General features: G+C 32.4%; 1 protein-coding gene across 6 annotated transcripts in view; it reads right to left on the bottom strand.

Annotated features, from left to right (window-relative positions):
* Nucleotides 1-25,161, bottom strand: part of slc25a21 (solute carrier family 25 member 21) — a 203,191-nt gene that overhangs the window by 25,221 nt on the left and 152,809 nt on the right. For 5 of the 6 annotated variants that reach the window (XR_015512781.1, XR_015512782.1, XR_015512783.1 and 2 more), the window contains 3 exon segments: nt 23,776-23,859; nt 3,313-3,379; nt 927-986 (listed from right to left, as the gene is read on the bottom strand). Coding sequence is in view for 3 of the 6 variants with exons in the window: in NM_001076632.1 (NP_001070100.1) it covers nt 927-986; nt 3,313-3,379; nt 23,776-23,859 (211 nt within the window). In the remaining 3 variants the exon portion in view is untranslated. 6 annotated transcript variants of the gene reach the window in all.

The following is a 25,161-nucleotide window of genomic DNA, read 5'->3' as shown; positions in this document are numbered from 1 at the left end:
TTGATTCCGATAATAGTCTAGATTAATCTAGATTAAAAAAAAAATAACCTATGCCCACCTATAATTTTAAGACTAATTTATTTAAATAAACTATTTATTTCAGTTGAGCATATCAAGTACAAAACAAGTTATCATGTATTAAACAACTGGTCCTTGGATGCAGAGCAAATGTAATCAATAAATTGGTGTTAACAGTAGCCAATATAGGTGATGTCTGTAAATATTAATGATGCTTTTATAAAATAACTTGACAATTTTAAACACAAGTTTTAAAAACAATTGTTTGTTCTATTGGAAAAAAAGTGATCAGAAAAAAATATCTTTGACATGATTATAATGACCCCAAGACAGTCATGTTTATTCCAGATTTATGACAAGTTTTGTTGTGTTGTTAATGTCAAGTTTTTTCAACAAAAACAGATTATGGTGTATTTGAATTCAAATTTTAAATTCTGGATTAAAATTCATTTAAAAAAAGCTTTACTTAATTTTTAAATTTATTTTAACTTCTGAAAATGTCAATGAAATTGAAGACTTCACAAGCCTTGAATGAATCTACGTCTAAACGGCTTGCCACACTCACTCTCACACACTCCACACATCACTCTTCTGTTCCCTGTGCCTGTGGGCTGTGTGTGTGGATTGACATCTCTAGCTGGAGAAGGCGGAGACAGGTGTGATTGATAAGGCAGGTGGAGGTTTTAAGGCTGAAGACGCGAGATCCGCCGCTGGGCTCAGCCATCAAGCCTGCTGCCACACTGACAGACTGCTGTCTAAGTAATGGGCGATCTCTCATACGCCTGGCTGAGCAGCATTCGTCTCGATTACAGCTCGCACTCTCTGCCAGAATGCCATGTAATGAGGAGAGTGCTTGGCTTGACTGTGAATGTGATTGTGTGTACAGTGTCTTATATCAGATGACTTACCATGCCGGGCGATAAAGAAGTAAAGCTCAACAGCTTCTTGTACTGCTCAAAGGTAAAAAACTGCGAAAAAAAGAGATCAGGATAACTTGTCAGGAAGTGTTTTCAGACGCAAAATGCACGCAGACAAGATGAATGCTCACACCTTGAGCAAACACAGCTCAACTGTAGTGAATGAGAACACTCGAGCTGTCAACATGACACTGCGCAAACAGAAATACCCACATAGATGACTAGCAGTGCAGAGTAGAATTCTTTATATTAAGTTAAGCATCGCTCGGCTTGACAGATATTAGATAATAAAACATCCAGCAAGACTGATGGAGGCCAGGGCCTGTAGATATGCTGTTCAGTTGGTTTAAAGCACCAGATGTGGAGCGTCAGGTGGATTCATGGATCACTATTTAAGGATACTCTTTTTTTTTAAACTCATTCTCATGTCATTGCAAATCCTTATGACTATTTATTCTGTGGAGTACAAAAGGTGGTTTGAAAAATGTCCCGGCCACTCTTTTCAGTACAAAGTGAGTGAGGACTGGAGCTGTCAAGCTCCAAAATGATAAATGTAGCACCAACTTGTGCCCTATATTTCAAGTCTTTACAAAAGTGTTTTTTTTTTTTTACCCTGAAGAACAGATCAAGAAGAGATTTTGTTATCTGCATTAAATTAAATCGACAAAATTATTTTTATATATGGAAATGCATATTTAAATAAAAACTAAACAAAACTAAATAAAACAAAACAAAACAAAAAACTAAATAAAACAAAAATAAATAAAAATAAATAAAATAAACTAAATTAAATTAAACTAAATAAAAAACTAAATATAATATCACAAAATAAAATAAAAAAAATAAATCAAAGTAAAATAAAATAAAACAAAACCAAATCAAATTAAAATAAATTAAATGAAAAAAATAGAACTAAAAAAAAAAATAAAAAATAAAAATGTTAAAAAAATAAAAAATAAATCAAAAATAAATAAATGGATAAAACAAAATAAAACAAAAACAAAACAAAAAACTAATAAAAATAAATACAATCATATAAAATAAAACTTAATAAAACTAAACTAAATTAAATTAAATTAAATTAAAAAATAAAACAAAATATAGTAAAACAAATTAAAATAAAACTAAATAAAAAATAATAAAATACAATAAAATAAAATAAATTAATTTGAAAAAAAAAAACATTGTTCATTTCTGAACCAACTAACAGAATATTATAAGATACAAGGATTTTAGTTAAGAGAGCTAAAGATTGTTTAGAGAGTTTTTATTGTTCTAGTTCACTCTGGATGATACATTCACATATCAGTCAATAATCTGGTGACTGCACCTACACTAAAAAGGGAAGATTTCAGCAAACAGCAGATTAAATCTTTAATCTCTTTGACAAAAGCTTAAAGAATACTTAGGTTATGCTGAACTAACTGCATGTAGACTACTTTGCAGAATGCCAAATCACATTCATCGCAATTTCATAAACAAACAATCTCAGGTTCCATGAGAAACAGGGCAACACTTTCCATGAAGTTCGTGCTCATAATAAATAACAGCTGCATTTATAATGCATAACAGTTCAATAAACGTCTGTTCTTTAAAAATATCTAAAAAGACACAACAAAACCTTTCATTTTTCTTAATTACAGTTTTATCGCCACATTTATAATAGTATTATTAATACTTATTAGTAACATATTTCAGATTAAACATGTTCATAACACATTATACAATGATATAATTAGCAGACATGACTGTATTTATAAAGAAACAATTTTAAAACCTTGTTATGTTATAGTTAGACGTATTGTGAGTCACAATATGGTTACTAAACTGTATAAATGCGCCATTTGGGCTTGGTTCTGTAGCACTAACCTTTATTTTTAAGAGTGTCATTCAAACAACTTGAATGACATGAGAAGGACTACATGATGACAGAATTTCCATGTCAGGTGAAGATTTTTTTCAGTTAAACTGTTAAAGCATGTTAAGTCTACCAATCGAAAGCAAATAATGGGCTCGCTCTTCTTTCAGACAGCCATTGTGAGGAACCCATAACCGATGGCCTAAAGCCACACTAAGTGCTCATCTAAACTCAAGCGTGTATATACACACTGTTTATACATGATACTGAAGTGAGGCCAGTAGCAATATCTATCCATGTAGGTCAATAATGGGAGTTTTCAACAGCAAACACATGTGGCATGACGACAAACACAGAGAGGGGATGAGTGTTTTTGCTGAGGACATTCATATGTGGTCTGTGTGTGTGTGTGTGTGTGTGTGTGTGTGTTTACACTCTGCAGGCCAGGTTGCAAAAGATCAGAGTGTGTATAGTTTAAGTGATGGGTTTAAGCTTGGAGTCAAATGCTGTTCCTGTTACCTTCACTGCTCTTTTTGGGGTCTCGGCCAAAATGGGGGGAAGGATTCCCTTGTAGAAGCCATAGACCCTGTTGAGAAAATAGACATCAATCTATGAGTTTAAGATGCTTATTAAATTAATAAAGATTTAAGAACAGGCAACATTTAAACATTTATTTAGCCCATTAAAGGATCACCTAAAACTTTCCTAACTATGTACTCACACTCAAGAGGTTATAAACCAGGGGTGCCCAAACATTTTTGTATGAAAGGCCAAAAACCAAATATCACTGAGAGCAGTTGCCCAAAGATAAATATAGCAAATTATTTTACATTAAAGTTGCCATGGGTCATTTCCTAATTCATTTCATATTATTTTCAATAAATGGAAAACATTGCTTTACATTGTATTAACAATTTTTTTTTATTATAACTCCCTAACCAAAACCATAACCAATCCCATTTATTACACATTGAAGCTTAATGCTGAATACACTAGTCAAGCAGAATCTGCCCTTGATTTGCTCACCAAAGTCTCTGTGTTGTCCTCTAACCGTCAGTGGACAGTATGCACATTTTAAAATAAATCTGATTAATTTTAAATGAAAAGATTACATTTTTTTACGATTTTCAGAACAATAAAACAAACAAATAAAAGATTTAGTAAAATATGAAATGACAGTCTCTAAACCAACATTATTGTTCTTACTCTCTTCTCAGATGGGATGGTGGGCCAAATCAAAGGCAACCATGGGCCATCTTTGGCCAGCGGGCCCTAGTTTGGGATTCTCTGTTCTAAACTTTTATGACTTTTGTTGAACACAAAACAAGATATTCAAAAAAAAAAAAAAAAAAAAGTTAGAAAAATCCAGCCACTGACATCCATAGTAAAAGTCAATTGCTTTTTTCCACCAGCATTCTTCAGTATATTTTCCTTTATAAGAAACTCATCAGATATGGAAAACATAGAAGATGATTCAGGGGTGGCAGAATTTTAAACTATCCCATTAAAATGTGCAGAAACCACAAATTGTTTGTTATTAGACTTAATTGAGAATGAAATGTTACTATGTATGGTAATCATCAAACCAGAGTGATTTTAGCTGTACAAAAATGTAATTCTGACACCCAAGATGATGCTGTCTAAATATGACAAGTGATTTATGCATGATTTATGAATGAATGAGCATGTGAAACTATACAAAACTTTTACCTATTAAAAAAAGAACAGAAACTGCATCAGTTGAACAAATACCCATTAGATTCTGCAGCACAACTCGCAAGCGTCATTAGTTAGTTAGTTAACATTATTTGTCCACGTATCAAAATTTCATTTGGCATTTATAGAAATAAATAATTTAAAAACCTAACATACCATGGTTCCCCTTCTCTAAATAACTATCCAGTATACTGGACATCAACTGCTACTAAGAAAGAAAGAAATTAAAAACTTAACTGCTTGAGGTATAAATGATAATTTAGTCCCACTTCTTAAGCATCTGGTAACACAAAGTCCACAACCTAATGGTAACAATTTAAAAGTGTATGATAAAGAATGCCTTTATTGAAAATCATGAAAGCCTTATTTAATACTTTTTCTTTGTATCCGCTAGATAAGTCGTGACAAATGAAATACTGTTTCTGGGTCCAAGCAGCTACTTATTCATTCATTCACTTCATTTATGACCACTTTAAAGTCCTATCACACATGGTATACACATCAGTCTCTGGACTTAAAAAATGTATAAAAAATATCACTTTCTGGCCATCTGATATTAGGCATGGATATATATATATATATATATATATATATATATATATATATATATATATATATATATATATATATATATATATATATATATATATATATATATATATATATATATATATATATATATATATATATATATCGATTGTGATTTTTCTGAAAGCATTACATCGCTTTGTAAATGTGTATTATTATTAACATTTAACAAGTCTCCCCATACAATTGCTGTTATTACCACCTTTCCCAGTTGCCTCTTCTGGGCCTCAGAAGCCCTCATATTATCCATATTAAATAAATGTGCACGCGATGCTGAAGAGAAGACAAAGCAAATTTTTTTTTCAGTGGCAGACAAAGGTGTTTTTGGAGCTCCGTTTGATCACAGTTACTAAAGTGAATATTTTGACAATTTTCTACCTTTTTTAGCATGAAGGTCTCAAGGGATTGGAACAACATAAGGGGGATTAATTAATAATAGAATAATTTTGTTTTCAATATTAATAGTTAAAGTATTTTAATAGTTAGTCAACTGTGTTCATTGATTCTAACAATCATATGACAACAGAATCATCTCTCATGGGGATTCATAACACTCGAATAAAGGTATTTATATGAAACAATTTATTCAACAGAGCTGTGATTCATAGAGAAGCACGCAAACAGCTGCCATTATCACAGAATAATTATCTCGATTGCATTATTATCCGATTTAATTAATTTGGTTTTGAACACAATTTTGCGTAGCTTCTCAGTTAACTACAACTCTGCGCAGTAAATGTTGCTCTACTTTAAAGCATTAGCTGGAAGTTTACTAGAACTCTCTTTACTGACAAAATGCACATGAACATTCATCATTGTTTCATCACAGAGCCTCAAATCATACTGCGCTGCTTTAACCCAAAGCACACGCATTACAATCAACCTTCCTACAATTTTAACTCCTTATTATCCTTTCATCCTTAAGCTTTCTTAAAAGCCACATAACAAGGATTCATCCATTTAATAGTACTCATCCATCAAACAAAGCGCTCCTCCAAAAGCAACGTTGAGTGTGATGAAAGTGTCTCGAACAAGTGATCATAAGAAGTGATCATAAGAAACCCATTTAGGAATGAATCTTGGTTTACCACTTGAGAGATCAGATCATTGAAAGTGCTAACATTTTTTTTTTTAAAAGTGTAAACCATTGTCCAATGTGGTCTTAGAATTCTGTTTCAAATCAAAAATTTAAATTCTCAATTCAAAATCAAATTTAAATTCTCAAACCTATTTTGTTCAAAGAATCAATCCCTTCATTTGACAAAAAGATCTGTGAATGTCTAGATTTTGGAGATGGGTCTGGATTCAGACTTCATGCACTTGCAAGGTGAGCTGCATGCAATACTTCTTTATGTGCACACCCAACCTCAACCCTAAGCCTATCCCCCACAGTGCTCAATAGCCATAGGATGATGACCAGTTTAAAGGTTTACTGTGGTTTGGAAAAGTCAAGGTTTTAAAACTGCCAGAATTTTCTGTTACATTCTATACATTTTCTCTGTTTATTAATGTGTTTTTTGCAACTATTTTATTTCATTTTTAGGGGGAACAGTATCTCCAGCAGAAAAGGAGGCTCCACAACAAAAGCTACTGTTCCAAAATATTTCAAATGTTTCTTGAAATGAAACATACTGTGATCAACAGGGGAAAAGTTTTTTTCCATACACTTAAAAAGAACATATTTAGGAGCAGTAATTACAATACCGTAAAACCATGATATTTTATACCATCACAATCTTATTCTGGCCCATGCCTATTGCACACTTCAACACACAAACACACACACACAATGAGAATCTGCTGTTTTAACAGTTTTAAATGAATACTGTCTTGCTTGTTTTTACATCAGAAAATATACCCTTTACTTCAGTCAAAAACAAGTGATTAAACATTCATTAAAACTCCACACTGATGACTGAAACACCTAAACAGAGTTTGTGATGAGGATCAAGTCGTTTCTTCATGCAAAACAGATTTGAGTGTAAAAAAAACTTGAAATAATGTGTGATTTTTTTTATGTTTTGTTGTATTTTGGATACGGTTTGATTTGTTGAATGAATTAAGTTGTTTGGGGACTTTAATTATGACGTCAAAATTGCGGAGCCTTCCGCATGTATATATTGCGTTTAGTAATGAATGAAAACAAAGTATGGAATGCTAGGTGAAACACGGTAAAAGGGGCACAGGTATATGGTTGCTTCACGGATTCCTCCTTCATGAGTTATAGCTCCTGGTTTGAGGGAAAAATTAGGTAATTTGGTTTATTTGTTTAGGATTAATGTTTGATTGTTGATGTTGGCTTAATGTTTTAACTTTCGGGATTCATTTGTGTTTGTTTTTTGTTTATTTTCTCTCTAGTTTTTATGCTGATTAATGATGAAATAATACATACTAATTCTACAGAGTGTGACCAATAAATTAATCGTGAACCATCAGTGAAAGACTTAGTCATGTTTTAACCAGGACGCTACATGCTTTATATTAGAGGTTTAGTGAAGGTGGGTGATTTTTGGCCCAAAGGGTCAATGGTGTATGTAGCATTTTAGGACAACAGCAAGGCTAAGACACAGATTTGACTCCTATTTTCAACTATTTGACATCTTGACTCACGGTACCACACACAGCATGTGCCAATTCTATGGAAATCCACCCCCATTATCATTCAGTGAGCTCAGCTTCAGTTGTCATGCTCCACTGTTTCCAGGGTACTGAACAGGTTAAACTGGTCTAAACACACAAACAAGCACTTATAAATGAAAAACAAAAAGCCCTAAACCAAATAGACTACATTTTTCGGTTTCCAATGTCTAAACAGCTTAAGACAGTCAAATCGTTTCTTGGCATTTGTGTCAAAACGGGTGAGATTCTTCAGCGTCTACCATATAATTATTAGTCAAGGAAGCATAACTGTTGCAGTATACCTTCAAAGAAAATAGCTCAAAGGGATACTTATTAAATTATAGAGTTTGAACTGCAAATAGACATACATGGCAACCTTCAACTGGTATCTGTATGATAAGCAAATTAACACATAAACAGTCTTTGTCTTCCAGCAGCATTATCACTAATATCTTTGCTCATTTGATTATACCTAAAGAGCTGAAATAAGTTTGAAGTTATCTAGATGCCACTCTAACTTGGCTACTTGCATAACTGTCGTGAAATGGGTTCAACGTTTTAACGACACCAAGTGTATATAAAGAGCGATTTGTTTCTTTACTTTAAAAGTAAAGCCATTGCCTTAAAAGCAACAAGTTGATTTGACCTAAAAAAGGTCAGTAAACGCTGTCTTAAGTTTTATAATTATGCACATAGTTTGTTTACTTATAAGTTACAAGGCATCTCATTTACTCTCTCTCTTTAAGTAAAGTCAACATATCGCTTTTTACAGTGTAACTTTAAGGTTTATGTTATATTCCAATATTAGCTTTGATGTTAAATATGAAATAAGCCATCATGGACATTCACAGCTCAACGGTGAGCAAAAAGAAGTGTCTAGTTTAAAGATTCCAGTCAGATCAATGCTTCGGCACGTTCACGCCAACTCTAAATGCAGACATGTGCACTTTGAGAAGCAGACATTGTTTGGAGAGCACATGTACTTTTTCTGAAGCTGAAACCTGACTCTGTTTTGCTTTCTGTCAATCTGAAAGTCAGGACAAGCCCGAGCAAGGGAAACACCTGAGCTTTTCTTTCTCTCATACAAAAAACAAAAAACAAAAAAAACAACAACACAACTCTGCAGTATGGTAAAGAGCTAACATTTACCTAGAGTTGTGTGTGTAGGTTCGGTATTGTAGTTAAATGTCAAAAAGAAAAGGTCAGCCATTGGATATATTGTGTGGTGTGATACAATTGGATAGTATAGGAATGACAATACATGTGGATGTTTGAAATTATCATGCAATTTTGCCTAGTTTTTAAGTTGTATTCTAGTTAAACTTTATTTAAAAACTTACTTTCATGCTTTGGAGTCCTCACACTGTTAAGTTTAAGTATTCAAATTGAGAATGAAGATGATACCGACTTGTTCTGCACTTGAAAACTTGAATAAATTGATGCAGCAATGTTATAACAAATTTAATCAGTTTCAAAAACTTTCTATGCTATATGTCAGAGGTATTCAACGTATTGGACTAAAACTAATTACTGACACGATATGCTCATCAATCACATTAATCACAGTTAAACTGCTATCAGTGTCAGTATTTTGGCAACACTTAAGCCATAATACAGTCCAGTTTGTTAACATTAATAACAATGGGTCGGATTTCACCAACTAAAAATAACCAGCACTTTCATAAAATGTGTTATTGTTTTGAGTGTTAAAATGTATGATTTCATAAACCTTAATGTATGCATATTTTTAAACTTCAATGTATACATGTATAAAATAATGTATTAAATTAACGTGTTTATATTGTGAAAGAATAATTCTGACTTTAACAGTATATAAATTTATATATACACACACACAGTTGAAGTCAGAATTATTAGCCCAAATGATTTTTTCTTTTTTTTTTTTTGTATTATTTCCCAATTGATGTTTAACAGAGCAAGGAAATTGTCTGTCTGATAATATTTTTTTTTCTGGAGAAAGTCTTAGTTGCTTTATTGAGCCTAAAATAAAAGCAGTTATATATTTTTTTAAAACATTTTAAGGTCAATATTATTAGCCCCTTTAGCTATATTTTTTCAATACTCTACAGAACAAGCAATAGTTATACAATACTAGTTAATACTAGTTAACCTAATTAAGCCTTTAAATGTCACTTTAAGCTGTATAGAAGTGTCTTGAAAAATATCTAGTCAATTATTATTTACTGTCATCATGGGAAAGAGAAAATAAATCAGTTATTAGATATGAGTTATTAAAACTATTATGTTTAGAAATGTGTTGAAAAAATCTTTTATTTGTTAAACAGAAATTAGGGAAATAATTAAACATAAACACACGCACATGCACCTTATGTTATGTTAAATATTATTTCTATTTGGCAAAAAAATCATTTTGTGATTTCATTTTGTTTACTGTCAAACTAAAATAAAAATAAAAACAAGGAAGGATTAACAACTGTAATTGTTACCACAACTAAAGGATTAACATTAACAATGTATACCCACACACACATAAATATTTATATATACAAATGACAACTTTTAAACTTTTTTAAACTTTTAAGAAATTTTATACATATTAGAGATTCTCTATCTTATGAGGCGTCCGGTGTGTATTTAAATATTATGATTGTTCCATATATGTTGTACTGTATAACCAGCTGGTCTCAGGCATGTAAATTATCTATAACACTGTTGCAATTATTATACAAGAGAGCACTTAAAATTCATAATAAAAAGCCTCGTTGTACCATCACTTATATATATATATATATATATAAAAACAGTATTGTTTTTAAAATTATTCACAATCTTTCTGCTCCATCAATATATATATATATTTTTAATTCCGCATTAGAGAAAACATAGCAATGACACGTTCTCTGATAAGAGAGGAATATATTGTCCCTAGATGTAAGACGTCTTTTGGTCAATCTTCTTTTATGTATAAAGCCACAAATCTATGGAATCCTCTCCCAACAGAAAAGTACAAATAATAAGATGTTTTCACGCCTGACTAGGAGGGGGTTTTGGTCAAATCAAATTTGTACACACGGAGTGATTTTTTTGACTTGTCAGTGTTTCAGTGTATATGTGATTATGCCTGTATGTTTTTAACTGACTTTTTATTTAATTGATTATTATTGCTTACATTTTTACCTGTACAGGTAAGGTGGACAATAACAATCTCACAGCCTACCACTATGCATCTTTTCTTTTTGAAGTTAATGTAATTATTGTTCATGTCCCTTTTAAATGAATAAATTCATTCAATATAATACCTAAATTATTTAGATATACCCTTCAAAAGTATTTAAAGTATTGAATTGTACAAAGATATACCAATAAAGTATTGTACAGTATGTTTTATATACAGTTGAAGTCAGAATTATTAGCTCTCTGTTTATTTTCTTCCGCAATTTCTGTTTAATGGAGGGAAGATTTTTTTCAACACATTTCAACATAATAGTTTTAATAACTCAGTTCTAATAATTTTCTCTTTGCCATGATGATAGGAAATAATATTTAGATACTAGATAATTTTCAAGACACTTTTATACAGCTTAAAGTAAAATTTAAAGGCTTACCTAGGTTAATTAGGTTAACTAGGCAGGTTAGGGTAATTAGGCAAGTTATTGTACACTGATCATTTTTTCTGTAGACAATGAAAAAAATATAGCTTAAAGGGGCTAATAACTTTGACCTTAAAATGTTTTTTTTTAATTATTATTTGCTTTTATTCTAGCCAAAATAAAAGAAATAAGACTTTCTCCAGAAGAAAAAAATATTATCAGACATACTGTGAACATTTTCTTGCTCTGTTAAACATCATTTGGGAAGTATTTAAAAAAGAAAACAAAATCAAAGCGCGCTAATAATTCTGACTTCAACTGTATAAAAATGCACAAACATACATAACAAGTATGCATTAATTTGATCAAATGTGAAAGACATTTACAATGTAAACTTACAATAAAGCACAACAGTTACTATTAATTCTGTTCAGTTACTAATAATTAATTCTATTTCACAATATCAATACTATTACTGTGTTTAAGATTAAACAAATGGCAAAATGGTGAGCATAAGAGACCTGAAGCACATTAATTATTTACTTATTTACTGTAAAAAAAAAAATATATATATATATATATTTATATATATATATAATCCCAATACCTTTAAACAATGATGCTTAATAGGAATTCGGGAAAAAATATTGTAAAATATTTTTAGAAAAAAAAAGTCAAATACATTATATTGCAGACAAATAGACGTAAAAAGCATTTAATGGTAACTACAAAAAGCATCAAGTTAATTTTATATTTTTAATGTAAAGGTATTGTTTTGCCAGCTCTTGGTAAACATGGTAAATATGACAATGTTTCATAAAAGAAAGAAAGAAAGAAAAAAAGAAAGACACTTAAAATAAAAAAATAAAAAATGTTTTATTCCTTGGTGAACTTAAACCTTTACCTTTAACAGCCTTACTAAAGCTTTATTGTAGATCACGCAACATTCATTTATGTACACATAAGAGGACTGATACAACCTGGCAGTAGACGGAGAGAAAATGAAACCGATCTCTCAGTCTCAGTTCTAGCAGACATTGATATTGAACACACGTGTGTCTCTCTCTCTCTCTCTCTCTCTCTCTCTCTCTCTCTCTCTCTCTCTCTCTCTCTCTCTCTCTCTCTCTCTCTCTCTCTCTCTCTCTCTCACTGAATGTGTGTGGACAGGGTGGACAGACTAGCGTGACAACTGCAAGTGAACTTCTGTCGTTTTATTGTGAAAACATGCCCCAGCAGTCAACAGAGATGTCCTCGGCTGATTTAGTTGGGGTGTAAATATTATCATTTGGGCGAACAGAGATGAGGCGATTAGCACTAGCGAATCTGACCACCACTCTAAAAACCTCTGACCCACAGCTAATGACTACAACACGGCTCATCGGATCTCCATCTCACCAGCATCAAGATGTGTCAGACAGTGGTGGACAGAGTACACAAATCTGCCATTTGAGTAAAAGTATACAGATGCACCAATAAAACACTACTCCAGTAAAAGTATAAAGTCCTCCTTTACAGTTTTACTCGAGTGAAAGAACAGAAGCCTTTGATTTTTAATTTATTAATAGTACTTGTTGAATAAATGAACATTTATTTGGCAAGAAAATTGTATTCCAAAAAAACTGTGAACTATACTAATAATTCACTACAATTCAACCGTGCAAACATGTGAAAATAACAAAATTATATCATATACTCTAGTGTATAACACAAACAAAAGCGATGCTTTTATTTGTGCTGACATATAAATTATACATATACTGTATATAGAAGTGATATAATGTTTAAAAAATGTGTTTACATCTAAGAATGCTATGTAACCATACTAACATTAAATCTATCAAGCACTTCAGCCGACAAAATTATGAATACTTGACATTAGTTTTTATTGTATACAGCTTTAAAATAAAACTTACCCATTAAGATCATTTTGTAAATTCAGTGACATGTTTTCTAGAGACTCAGCGAGTTGTTCAGCGAGTTGTTTAGTGAAGACTCACTTTGAATGGATAATTTGAAAAAGTGAGTTTTTTAGTGGAAACTCACTCTGAACAGATCATATGAATGAATGAGTCATTTAGTTGAACTCACTCTGAACACAATGTTTAAATGAGAGAGTTGTTTAGTAGAAACTTACTCTGAATGGATCAGTTGAATCAGTAAGTCATTTAGCAGAGACTTACTCTGAAAAGATCATATGAATGAGTGAGTCATTTAGTTGAACTAACTCTCAATGGATCATATGCATGAGTCATTTATTTGAACTTACTCTGAATGGATCATATGAATAAGTGAGTTGTTTAGTTGAACTCTGAACAGATCATATGAATGTGTGAGTAGCTTAGTTGAACTCACTCTAAACAGAATGTTTAAAAGAAAGAGTTGTTTAGTGGAGACTCACTCTGAATGGCTCAGTTGAATCAGTAAGTCATTTAGCAGAGACTTACTCTGAAAAGATTATATGAATGAGTGAGTCATTTAGTTGAACTAACTCTCAATGGATCATATGCATGAGTCATTTATTTGAACTTACTCTGAATGGATCATATGAATAAGTGAGTTGTTTAGTTGAACTCTGAACAGATCATATGAATGTGTGAGTAGCTTAGTTGAACTCACTCTAAACAGAATGTTTAAAAGAAAGAGTTGTTTAGTGGAGACTCACTCTGAATGGCTCAGTTGAATCAGTAAGTCATTTAGCAGAGACTTACTCTGAAAAGATTATATGAATGAGTGAGTCATTTAGTTTAACGCACTCTGAACTGATCATTTGAATAAGTGAGTTGTTTAGTTGAACTCATTCTGAACAGATTACATGAATGACTGAGTTGTTTAGTTGAACTCACTCTAAACAGAATGTTTAAAAGAAAGAGTTGTTTAGTGGAGACTCACTCTGAATGGCTCAGTTGAATCAGTAAGTCATTTAGCAGAGACTTACTCTGAAAAGATTATATGAATGAGTGAGTCATTTAGTTGAACTAACTCTCAATGGATCATATGCATGAGTCATTTATTTGAACTTACTCTGAATGGATCATATGAATAAGTGAGTCGTTTAGTTGAAATCACTCTGAACAGATCATATGAATGAGTGAGTCATTTATTTGAACTAACTCTCAATGGATCATATGCATGAGTCATTTAGTTTAACGCACTCTGAACTGATCATTTGAATAAGTGAATTGTTTAGTTGAACTCATTCTGAACAGATCACATGAATGACTGAGTTGTTTAGTTGAAATCACTCTGAACAGATCACATGAAAGAGTGAGTTGTTTAGTAGAGAGAGACTCACTCTGAATAGATCATATGAATAAGTGAGTTGTGTAGTTGAAATCACTCTGAACAGATCATACAAATTAGTGAGTTGTTTAGAAGAGACTCACTCTAAAAAGATCATAAGAATGAGTGAGTCATTTAGTTGAACTCATTTTGACCAATCATATGAATAAGTGAGTTGTTTAGTCGAGACTCACTCTGAATGGATCATTTGAATGAGCGAGTTGTTTAACAGAGAATCACTCTGATTAGATCTGTTGAATCAGTGAGTCGTTTAGTGGAGACTCACTCTGAACAGATTATTTCAATGAGCGAGTTGTTTAATGAAGAATCACTCTGAACGGATCATTTGATTAAGCTGGTCATTTAGTGGAGACTGACTCTGAACAGATCATATGAATGAGTGAGTCATTAATTGAACTTATTCTGACCAATCATATAAATGAGTGAGTTGTTTAGTGGAGACTCACTCTGAATGGATCATTTGAATGAGCGAGTTGTTTAACAGAGAGTCACTCTGAATAGATCTGTTGAATCAGTGAGTCGTTTAGTGGAGACTCACTCTGAACAGATTATTTCAATGAGCAAGTTGTTTAATGAAAATCACTCTGAACGGATCATTTGATTAAGCTGGTCATTTAGTGGAGACTGACTCTGAACAGATCATATGAATCAGTGAGTCATTTAGTTGAACTCACTCTGAACAGATCATATGAATGAGTGATTCATTTAGTTGAACTCATTCTGACCAATCATATAAATGAGTGAGTTGTTTAGTGGAGACTTACTCTGAATGGATCATTTGAATCAGCGAGTTGTTTAGTGGAGACTCACTCAAAACAGTTCATTTCAATGAGCGAGTTGTTTAGTGAAGAATCACTCTGAACGGATCATTCGAATAAGCTAGTCATTTAGCTGAGACGGACTCAGAACAGAAAGCTTCCTTTTAAATTCCTTTCAAAGGAATTTGAAACTCTCAATACTCAGATAAAGATACAGAATATGTCTTTAAAGGGAGAGTCTCGAATTAAGCATCAGTCATTTTTTCATACCATTTTTGTGGTATTTTTTGGTTCCTACAATGAATGTCAATGGCTGCTGATTTTCAACACTGCCCAGAATATCTTGTTAGGTGCTCAGCTGAAGAAAGAAATGAATAAAATTATATGTTTTTTAACTGTGAGTAAGTGATTCATTTTCATGAACTATCCTTTAATTAAAAATAATGTTTCTGTCCACCACTGAGACATCACAAGCCTCACTTCTCAGGTCAGTCACTAAAAAAGTGTGTTTGAGCACCGCATTAGGCTTTTGTTTGTCCGAAAAAAGGAAGCCCCCTCTCCTGTGGCGCATGCAAACGCCAGCCGCATGTTTCCTGGGTGTGGTCAGTCTAAGAAACATCAGGTGGTGAGATAAAGCTCCAATTTGTTACACACGCACTTAAGACCCCATTTGACTACGGCTGGTTTGACTATGCCTGAATGCCAATTTGACTCTAAATGTAAGCACGCAGTTGGCCCTCATAAGCAAATGCTCACACATTTAGGTACGTGTGGGTCCAGCTGCTGGAGTTTGTATAGGTGTGATTTGTCTTTGATTTGCATCAAACCCCATTTCTCCCATTCAGCTGATCGCCACATCCTTCGACATGACAAAAGGAGAGGAAGGAAATGATACATTAGCCAAATCGGATAATGGGGTGAAATGTTTGATCCCTGTTAGGGGACTGATTGTCAGTCAATCACTAGGCTTGATGTGGAAAAGTCTATGGATTATGTTCATATTTGTTTTATCTAATGTGTACAGTTGTATCGGTATATATGGTGGCTCAGGTGACTTTGAGCTCTTCCTGTCTCATCCCTTGTCAACAAGCTGAATGCTTGATCTGCAAATATTGCCATTTGCCTCATGAATGTTTAACCTTGACATTGGTTTTGGGTGACACAACAACTCCAGGCTCGTAAATCAAGGAGTGAGGAGACGTTTCTTGTGGTTTGAGCTTTGAAGTCACATTTGTATTGACAGACAAAGTAAATTAGCTAATCGCCTCCTCTGATTACAGAAAAGTAACACAGAGACTGATTTGATTATTCCAATTTATGATGGAATTATATGGAATTATGAGGAATTTAAAAGAAGAACTGCATTTATAATGAATTCATATACTTTTAAAATTAAGGGGAACTATTAAATATTTGTGCTGCTTTCAAATGATCAATTGTGTCAGGTAAACAATAAAGTATCAATAAAAATGTTGTTAGCATGTGGCTTATTTAAGGGTGAGCTATAAAATATACATAGAGGTCTGTGCCAACCATATACATACACATAAGAAAAATCTATGTAATGTAAATGAAAATAATGTCCCTTTTTTGGACATTTATAACCAAATAACGGTTTAACCAATAAGCGAGGTTAAGCGGCCACTTTGGGCCCCAAGAAATATGGTGGAGTTCTATTAATATCTAGAAGTATAAATATATCTATATCACATTGTTTTCTACCATATTTTGTATGGTGAGAGTTAAACAAATACGATTTTAACATAATTAAATATTATTAAAAATTAAAAATAATATATTATCATTGTTTTGTCAGTTGGCATTTCTGTGTGGAGTTTGTATGTTTTCCCCGTGTTCGCGGGGGTTTCCTCTGGGTGCTCCAGATTTTCCCACATGTGATACAAGTGAATTGAATAAACTAAATTGGCCATAGCGTATATGTGTGAATGCAAGAGTGTATGGGTGTTTTCCAGTGTTGTGTTGGGGCTGGAAGGGCATCTGCTGGGTAAAACATATGCTGGAAAAGTTGGTGGTTCATTCTGCTGTGGCGATCCCTGATTAAATAAGGGACTAAGCCGAAAAGAAAATGAATGAACTACCTGTTTTCTACCATATTTTGTGAGAGTTAAACGAGTACTATATTAACGTAATTAAATATTACTTATTATACAATCAAGTATAATATTATTATAATAATGTAATGCTGTGTAGTTATAATAATATTACAAAGTAAAATTTCATGGAGCGGTCAATCAGTCAAATTCATAAAAAAACATATTTAATATTTTTAGTTGCAAATTAATTTTAAGAAAACAAATCATTTAAAATGCAGAGATTGCAATCATTTAACAGAAGATTGGGTGATATTAAAAATACAGCAACAGAATAATAGATTACACAAATAAATGTTATTATTAGTCTATTTAGAGTATTACGCAGACATTTTTCCCACTCTGTATTGAAAAGCATTAAAATAAGATAAAATCTATAACTTAAAAGGAATAAATGAAATTAAAATAAAAATGTTTATTATATAAACATTTAAGGAAGTTTTATTTATTGTATTTAAAAATCACATAATTAATAGTCAATTAAATAATTAAACAGTCAATTAAAATTTTAATAAAATTAAATTAAACTAATGTTTCCCAATATTGGTTTGAAGTTTGAAGGGCTTCCGCTGTGTAACCCCTGATTAATAAAGGGACTAAAATAAAATAAAATAAAATAAAATAAAATAAAATAAGATTAAATTAAATTAAATTAAATTAATTAAACTAAATTAAGTCTCTTAGTACTGGGTTACAGCTGGAAGGGCATCTGCTGTGCAAAATATATGCTGGATAAGTTGGCGGTTCATTGCACTTTGGCGACCCCCCATTGCCATGAATAAATTAAACAAACTTAAATTATCAAAATATTTTGCTCTGCTTTATAGAAAATAAAATTGTTTTATTAACGCAAAAATACCTGTAAACATTTGATCAATAGTAAAACTTTTACTTTGTCCACTTACGTGAAGCTCAACCACTCAAGAAATAGCTCGACAAACTGCAACATCATGTGAACTAATCATGCACAGTTAAACCATTTATTTGTGCAATCTAAAACTATTAGTACTTTCTATGACGATTCACACAGGCTACATCATGACGCAAGTAACTTACTTAGCATTTCTCAGAGCCACAGACTGAACCCAGCTTTGAACTAATTGGTGTGTGGAAGCCAAAGGGCTCGGGTTTCTACCGCACAGAGGGGCGAGCTGAAGCAAAATATGGACTGAGAGTGAAAGTGCAATCCTGGCCCATACAGCAACAGCGTGTTTATTTTCAATAATAATTTCACAACAATAACTCCCGCCACCATTTGTGTAAATTAAAACTAAGTGGTTCAGCCTGGGGCAGACCTTGCTACCGGCTACTGTGTGGTGATTCCAGCCACAGCACAAACACACGGAGGGTGATAATTGGTTAGGAAGAAAAGAAGCACCATAATCTGTAGGGAAGGCCTGTGGGATGCAGCCGATGACAGCTTGTGGAGAGAGAAAGTACCATAGAGAAATTACTGAAGGAACCAGACTCTTTCACTGCAAACTCATCTAGTTAAGAGTGACATACTTCTAGACAAAAACACTTGTATTGATCTTGTTTTAAGAATAAAATACTATGCAGGGTCACATTTTGTGAGAATATTATGAACGTTTTAAGACTGTTTGCTTTTTTTTAGTGTTAGTGAAGTATTGTAAATGTAAATTTAGCTTAATTATAATCACAGACATAATTTAAGACCAGTGTTGTATTCTAAGGCTTTATTTTATTGTAATAACTTGCTTAAGTTTGCCCAAAAAGGCTTAATTACAGTCTTATTTTAGCTGTAGTAACTTACTTTACGTGATAGTTCACTCCTAAATAAAAAGGTTGTTATAATTCAGTCACCCTTTACTTGTTTCAGACCTTTACGAGTGTCTTTCTTCTGTTACAAAATAAGATATTTTGAAGAATGCTGAAAACCAGTAACCACTGAATAACAAAGTGTTTATTTTTCCCATTATGGAAGTCAATGGTTACAGGTTTTCAGCAATCTTCAAAATAGCGTCCTTTTTGTTCAACAAAAGAAAGAAACTTTGGAACCACATGGGAGTGAATAAATACGGAGTAAATTTTCATTTTGGGTAAATTATTAATTTAATAATTAGTAAAAACTGAATATATTTTTATTTTCAACATACGCAAATAATAAATGTTATTGTATAATAAATATATATGTTGTGTTATTCTTATATCCACTGTGTATTGGAATGCACTCAAATAAAATAAAGTCCAAAATTGAAATGGAATAAATTAAAATCATGTTAATGATCAAAAATGTAAGAATAAAAACAAATAAATAAATAGAAATGTCATAATTCACTCACCCTTTAATTAAGTCAGACCTTTATGGGTTTCTTTCTTCTGCTGAATACAAACTAAAATATTTTGAAGGATGCTGAAAACCAGTAACCATCGTGTTTGTTTTTCCAACTATGGAAGTCAATGGTTACTGGTTTTTAGCATTCTTTAAAATATCTTCCTTTGTGTTTCAAAGTAAAAAAAAACTTTGAAACCACTTGGGGGTGAGTAAATATTGATTAAAATTTAATTTAGGGTAAATTACCTTTTTAAGGTTGCTTATTAAGTCTCTTTTTGGACATTAACAGGAAACACACTGTATCTGAACATTTCTGTTAGGGAAATGGTTGTCTAGCAGCCATAAACCTAAAATAATCCACTATAAGAATTTTGTTAATTTAATAAATAGTAAAAAAAAAAAAAAAAACATATAATAAATAATATATGTTATTGTATAAAATATATATGTTAAGATAATCTTATATCCACTGAATATTTAAATTCACTCAAATAACATAAAATCCCAATTTAAATGGAATAAAAATAAAATCATGTTAACAATATAAAAAGTTAAGAATAAAAATAAATAAATAAAAAGGTTGTTATAATTCACTCACCCTTTACTTGTTTCAGACCTTTATGAGTGTCTTTCTTCACTTGAATACAAAATAAGATGTTTTGAAGAATGCTGAAAACCAGTAACCATTGAATTCCAAAGTGTCTGTTTCAATGGTTACAGGTTTTCAGCATTCTTTAAAATATCTTCCATTGTGTTCAACAAAAGAAAGAAACTTTGGAACTACAGTACTTGGGGGTGAGTAAATACTGAGTAATGTTTCATTTTGAGCAAATTATCTGTTTGAGGTTTCTTATTAAGTCCCTTTTTTGGACATTTACAGGAACATCCTGTACATTCATAAAACATTTCTGTTTGGAAAATGGTTGTCTAGTAGCCATAAACCTAAAATAACCTGAATTTATTTAATTTAATAATTAGTAAAAACAAAATGAATATATATATTTTTTCAACACACATAAATAATATGTTATTGTATAAAATATATATTATGTTAATGTTATATCCACTGCATATTGGAATGCACTCAAACAAAATAAAACTAAAAATTTAAATGGAATAAATTACAATCATGTTAACTATATAAAATTTAAGAATAAAAATAAATAGATAAAAATGTTGTTATAATTTACACACTCTTTACTTGCTTCTGACCTTTATATATACAAAATTATATAATATATATTGAAGAATGCTGAAAACCAGCATTGTTTTTAGCATTTTTTTTTTAATATCTTCCTTTGTGTTCACCAAAAGAAAGAAACACTGGAACCATTTGGGGGTGAGTAAATACTGATTTTCTAATTAATATTTTGTAACATTTTGAGGGAACTATCTGTTTGTGTTTGCTCATTTTAAAATGCTCACTTTGTTCTTTATATTTTGAGAAGCAACAAGTAATACTTTTGCATTGTAACTACTGTCAAGTCTTAATCTGAATAAACCTTGTAGACACTATATGTACAATAATCTTGTTTTATGTCTAAATGCTTTGGCTCATTTTAAGAATGGAAATTCATGAATTAAGAGAAGTTTTCCTGTTCAGTAACTAGTTTTTAGACCCTTCAAGCTAAATAAGAAATTCAAACAGTTAAAAAAATTATTAACCAGCCAGTTTTAAGACTAAATGCACTGCTTGCATTAAATACTTATTTTAAGAAATATATGCCTTTACTTAAGCCTAGGTAGGTTTTCTTATTTCAACAAAATCTGACCAAGTATAATTATCTTACAGCACTGGCAGATAAATTGACCTGTTTCTAGTCTACATCTTCTTAAATCATTCATTTATTTCTTGTATTTGCGGTAATTTTATTTTGCTGTGTTGTGTCAGTGTAACCCGGGGCCACACGCAAGTATATTCACACCTTGCTGCGGATCGGCTTTAGATCCACTGTAAACCTGTCATCAAACAGAGCTTTCTTTCAAGTCTGCACCCTGTCTAGGATCAGACACGCGCCTCATGTTGTGTATCGGAGGGAGGTGAGGGAAAACTGAGAGGAAAGCTAATCATTGAGGGATAGAAAGAAAACGAGGATGAATAAATCTCTGCCTTGAGCACATTATTTCATGTGTGTGAATGCCTATGAGTAGTTAGCATGATGCATGTTGAGCTAGCCGTTGGCTAATACATAATATAAGCCTATAACTTTAGAGACAAACTGCATATTCCAGTGAAGGTGGGTTTAAAATGTATTTGTACACAGGGTTTATTGTTTTGCAAAGCTCCAGATATTTCCTGTCACTACCATGCATACAGCATGTGCCTGTGCCTAGTTTACACAAAATACATACTGAAAATATAAATAACATGCATTGAAAGAAACATCACAAACCATAAGTGACATGCACACTTGCAGCATACATTAAACGTAAGTTAAGTTACAAATAAAGTTACAATTTAAAATAAAAGCTTTAAAAACAATACTAAACTGTACACAGCATAAAGCAGTTTTAAAACACTATTTTTGTCAGTTATTTTCACATTAAATGTTAAATAAGGCAGAACTCATTTATGAATATTTACATTTATGAAGTCAATGGCATCAAAAAGTGACATTTCTATGATATGGAAATGCAATCAAGGGCGTAAAATTGGCATGGACAAGTGGACATGTACCCACCAATATCCACCAATTACTGAAATGTCCCAAACAATAATTTAATTGACTTCATAATAACATTTTGCTCCATCAACCCTAAGTAACCTACCAGTTCACAAAGGGTTAAAGTCAAGTTTGCTATGAGTTAAATACAATGCTATTAATCAAGGCTGTGCAATTATTTGAAATTCAGTTTCGATTATGGTCTCTATGATTAAGAAAAACAATAATCGGGATATTGCCTAGTGATAGGTTGCAGCAGGAAGGGCATCCGCTGCGTAAAACATATGCTGGATAAGTTGGCGGTTCATTCCGCTGTGGCGACCTCAGATTAATAAAGGGACTAAGCCGAAAAGAAAATGAATGAATGAATGAATAATCGGGATACAACAGTTCAATTTTCAAGTTCACCCACCTCTCCAAATTTCTCTATATTCATACCTCCTCAAAGCCAGATTGCAGTAAAATCATATAAATTGACATGTAATGCGATTCATTAATTGTTATTTGTACTATTACATGTAAGTGTTTATTTTATATTATTAAGTACTTTTAAAGGCTTAATAAGCATTGAGCCATGCATGTACTCTAGGGATGTACGTCGCCACCAATGTCAAGAGCTAATCTATGTCCTTGAACACAATACAAGATAACACAAAACAATACAGACAGAGAAATATAATATAACTTTATTTTACAGTACTTGCTTATTTTTCTTATATAAAGGAATTGTTCACCCAAAAAAAAAAAATTAAACATTTATTTATTCTCCACTTGTCCCAAACCTGCCAAGATTTTTTCTTCTGTTGAACACAAAAGAAGAATGCTGGAGAAAAAACTTCCATAGTATTTTTTGTTTTGTTGTTGTTGATTTTACATTCCTCAGACTATCTTGTTTTGTATTCAACAGAAAAAAGAAATTCATGGTTTGGATCCACTTAAATGTGAGTAAATGATAATGAAATGTTCATTTTTGGTGGACTATCGCTTTTTTTAAAATACTGGGTTAAGTAAGGCTTATGGATATGGACTACCCAGTTTATGTATTAACTCTGATAGGTACACTCTTAAAAACTAAAGGTACAGAAGCTGTCACTGGGGTGGTACCTTTTCAAAAGGTACACATTTGTACTTAAAGGGTGCATATTGGTACCTCAAACATATATATTAATACCTGAAATTTTAAGGGTAACACTTTTGTACTTTTTAAGTACCAATATGTACCCTTGAGGTATTAATATGGACCATTTAGGTACAAATTTGTACCTTTTGAAAAGGTACCACCCCAGTGACAGCTCGCGTACCTTTATTTCTGATAGTGTATGTAGTGTGTACATTGTAAATAAAGGGCTACCAACTCACCCTTCAGTGCGAAATATAGTTCTGAAACAGTCTCCAAGGCCTTTATAGCTATTTGGGTCACTCTTCCATCGTTGTATTTGAAACCTGAAAGACAAAACAAAGACAAAGAAAAAGTCAACTGGTCAACCACAAAATTGCATTTGGAAAAAAATATACACACATTTATTAAATTAAGAAATTAATATACTTTTTTCATGGATGGCACATGATTGATTTATAATAAGAGTCATTGAAATAAATAAGATAAACATAAACAAACAAGATCTTTGTAAACCAGAAGTCATAATTTATGTGTACTATGGCTACACATTAAATTTGGGAAATGAGCCAAATAATTGTCCAAAATAATGTCCAGGTAAAATAACAATGATTAAAAATTCATAAATTCTGGAAAACATCACTTCTGCACACATTATGTTCAGCATTCCTCCGCTTAGATGACTAAGAGATCATAGAGCATGACCACCATATGCTATCAATTATCTGTGTGCAGAAAATGTGGGACACTGGTTAATCTGCGCAAAGTGCCGACACAAGTCATACTTGAGTCCAGACTCCTGCTTTCACCTTCTGTTCTTTCCGAGGCAGCACAGACTTTCTCGGTCCCTTTAGCACAGTGGAGAACTCAAACATTTACTTGACCCATCCTTACCAATTAGCTTTGCTTCTCCAATAGCCACAGACCTTGAAGCTGCTAACTTTGTCGCCTACATGCTAGTAACCTCCTAGTAACAGTTCTGAAGTTCTGTGTAAATGTTTTAATACGATACAAATGGTCAAGATGTGTTTTTGTAGCAACAAGCATGCTAGTAACTCCCTAATAAAGAGCAAACTGAACCATGTAAATGTTTAACGTGGAACTAGCGCTGAGCGTGAGCTTGGGGAAAAGGATTTACTGCTTTACCGCCGCCCCCCAACACCACCAACATGGTTCATGAAATACAGACATTTTAGCACAAAGAAATGAACAAAAGCAACATTAGGACCTTTGGTACTTTGACAACACATGGTATGATCTGTTTACAGGCTGACATGCCATGATAATTTACAGCGGTTTAGGCTGGGTATCTTTTGGGCACTATAGTAACGATAAATAAATCAACCTTTGCCCTCAAAGTGTAAAAAGATGAACTCAGACCAAACTGAGAAGACACAGAAAGAGAAAGATTCTCCTCATATGGCTTTGACTGCCAGGTCAATAGGTCAGCAGTAAGTCATCCAGGCGGGTGCCTGATGGGGCCATAAAAGTGCCCTGGTTCAATCGGATGAGGGGGTTTACCGAGGTGAGCAGCCTTTCATATCGGCAACAGATTAACATCTTAGAGGGGTGTCCCCAGCATCCAATTTTGTAGATTCCCAAATAGCTTGTAACTTGTGCCTAAGAAC

Source organism: Danio rerio, chromosome 17, assembly GCF_052040795.2.
Source record: "Danio rerio strain M-AB ecotype USA chromosome 17, GRCz13ab, whole genome shotgun sequence".
NCBI lineage: Eukaryota > Metazoa > Chordata > Actinopteri > Cypriniformes > Danionidae > Danio > Danio rerio.
This window is presented reverse-complemented; position numbering and strand designations above follow the sequence as displayed.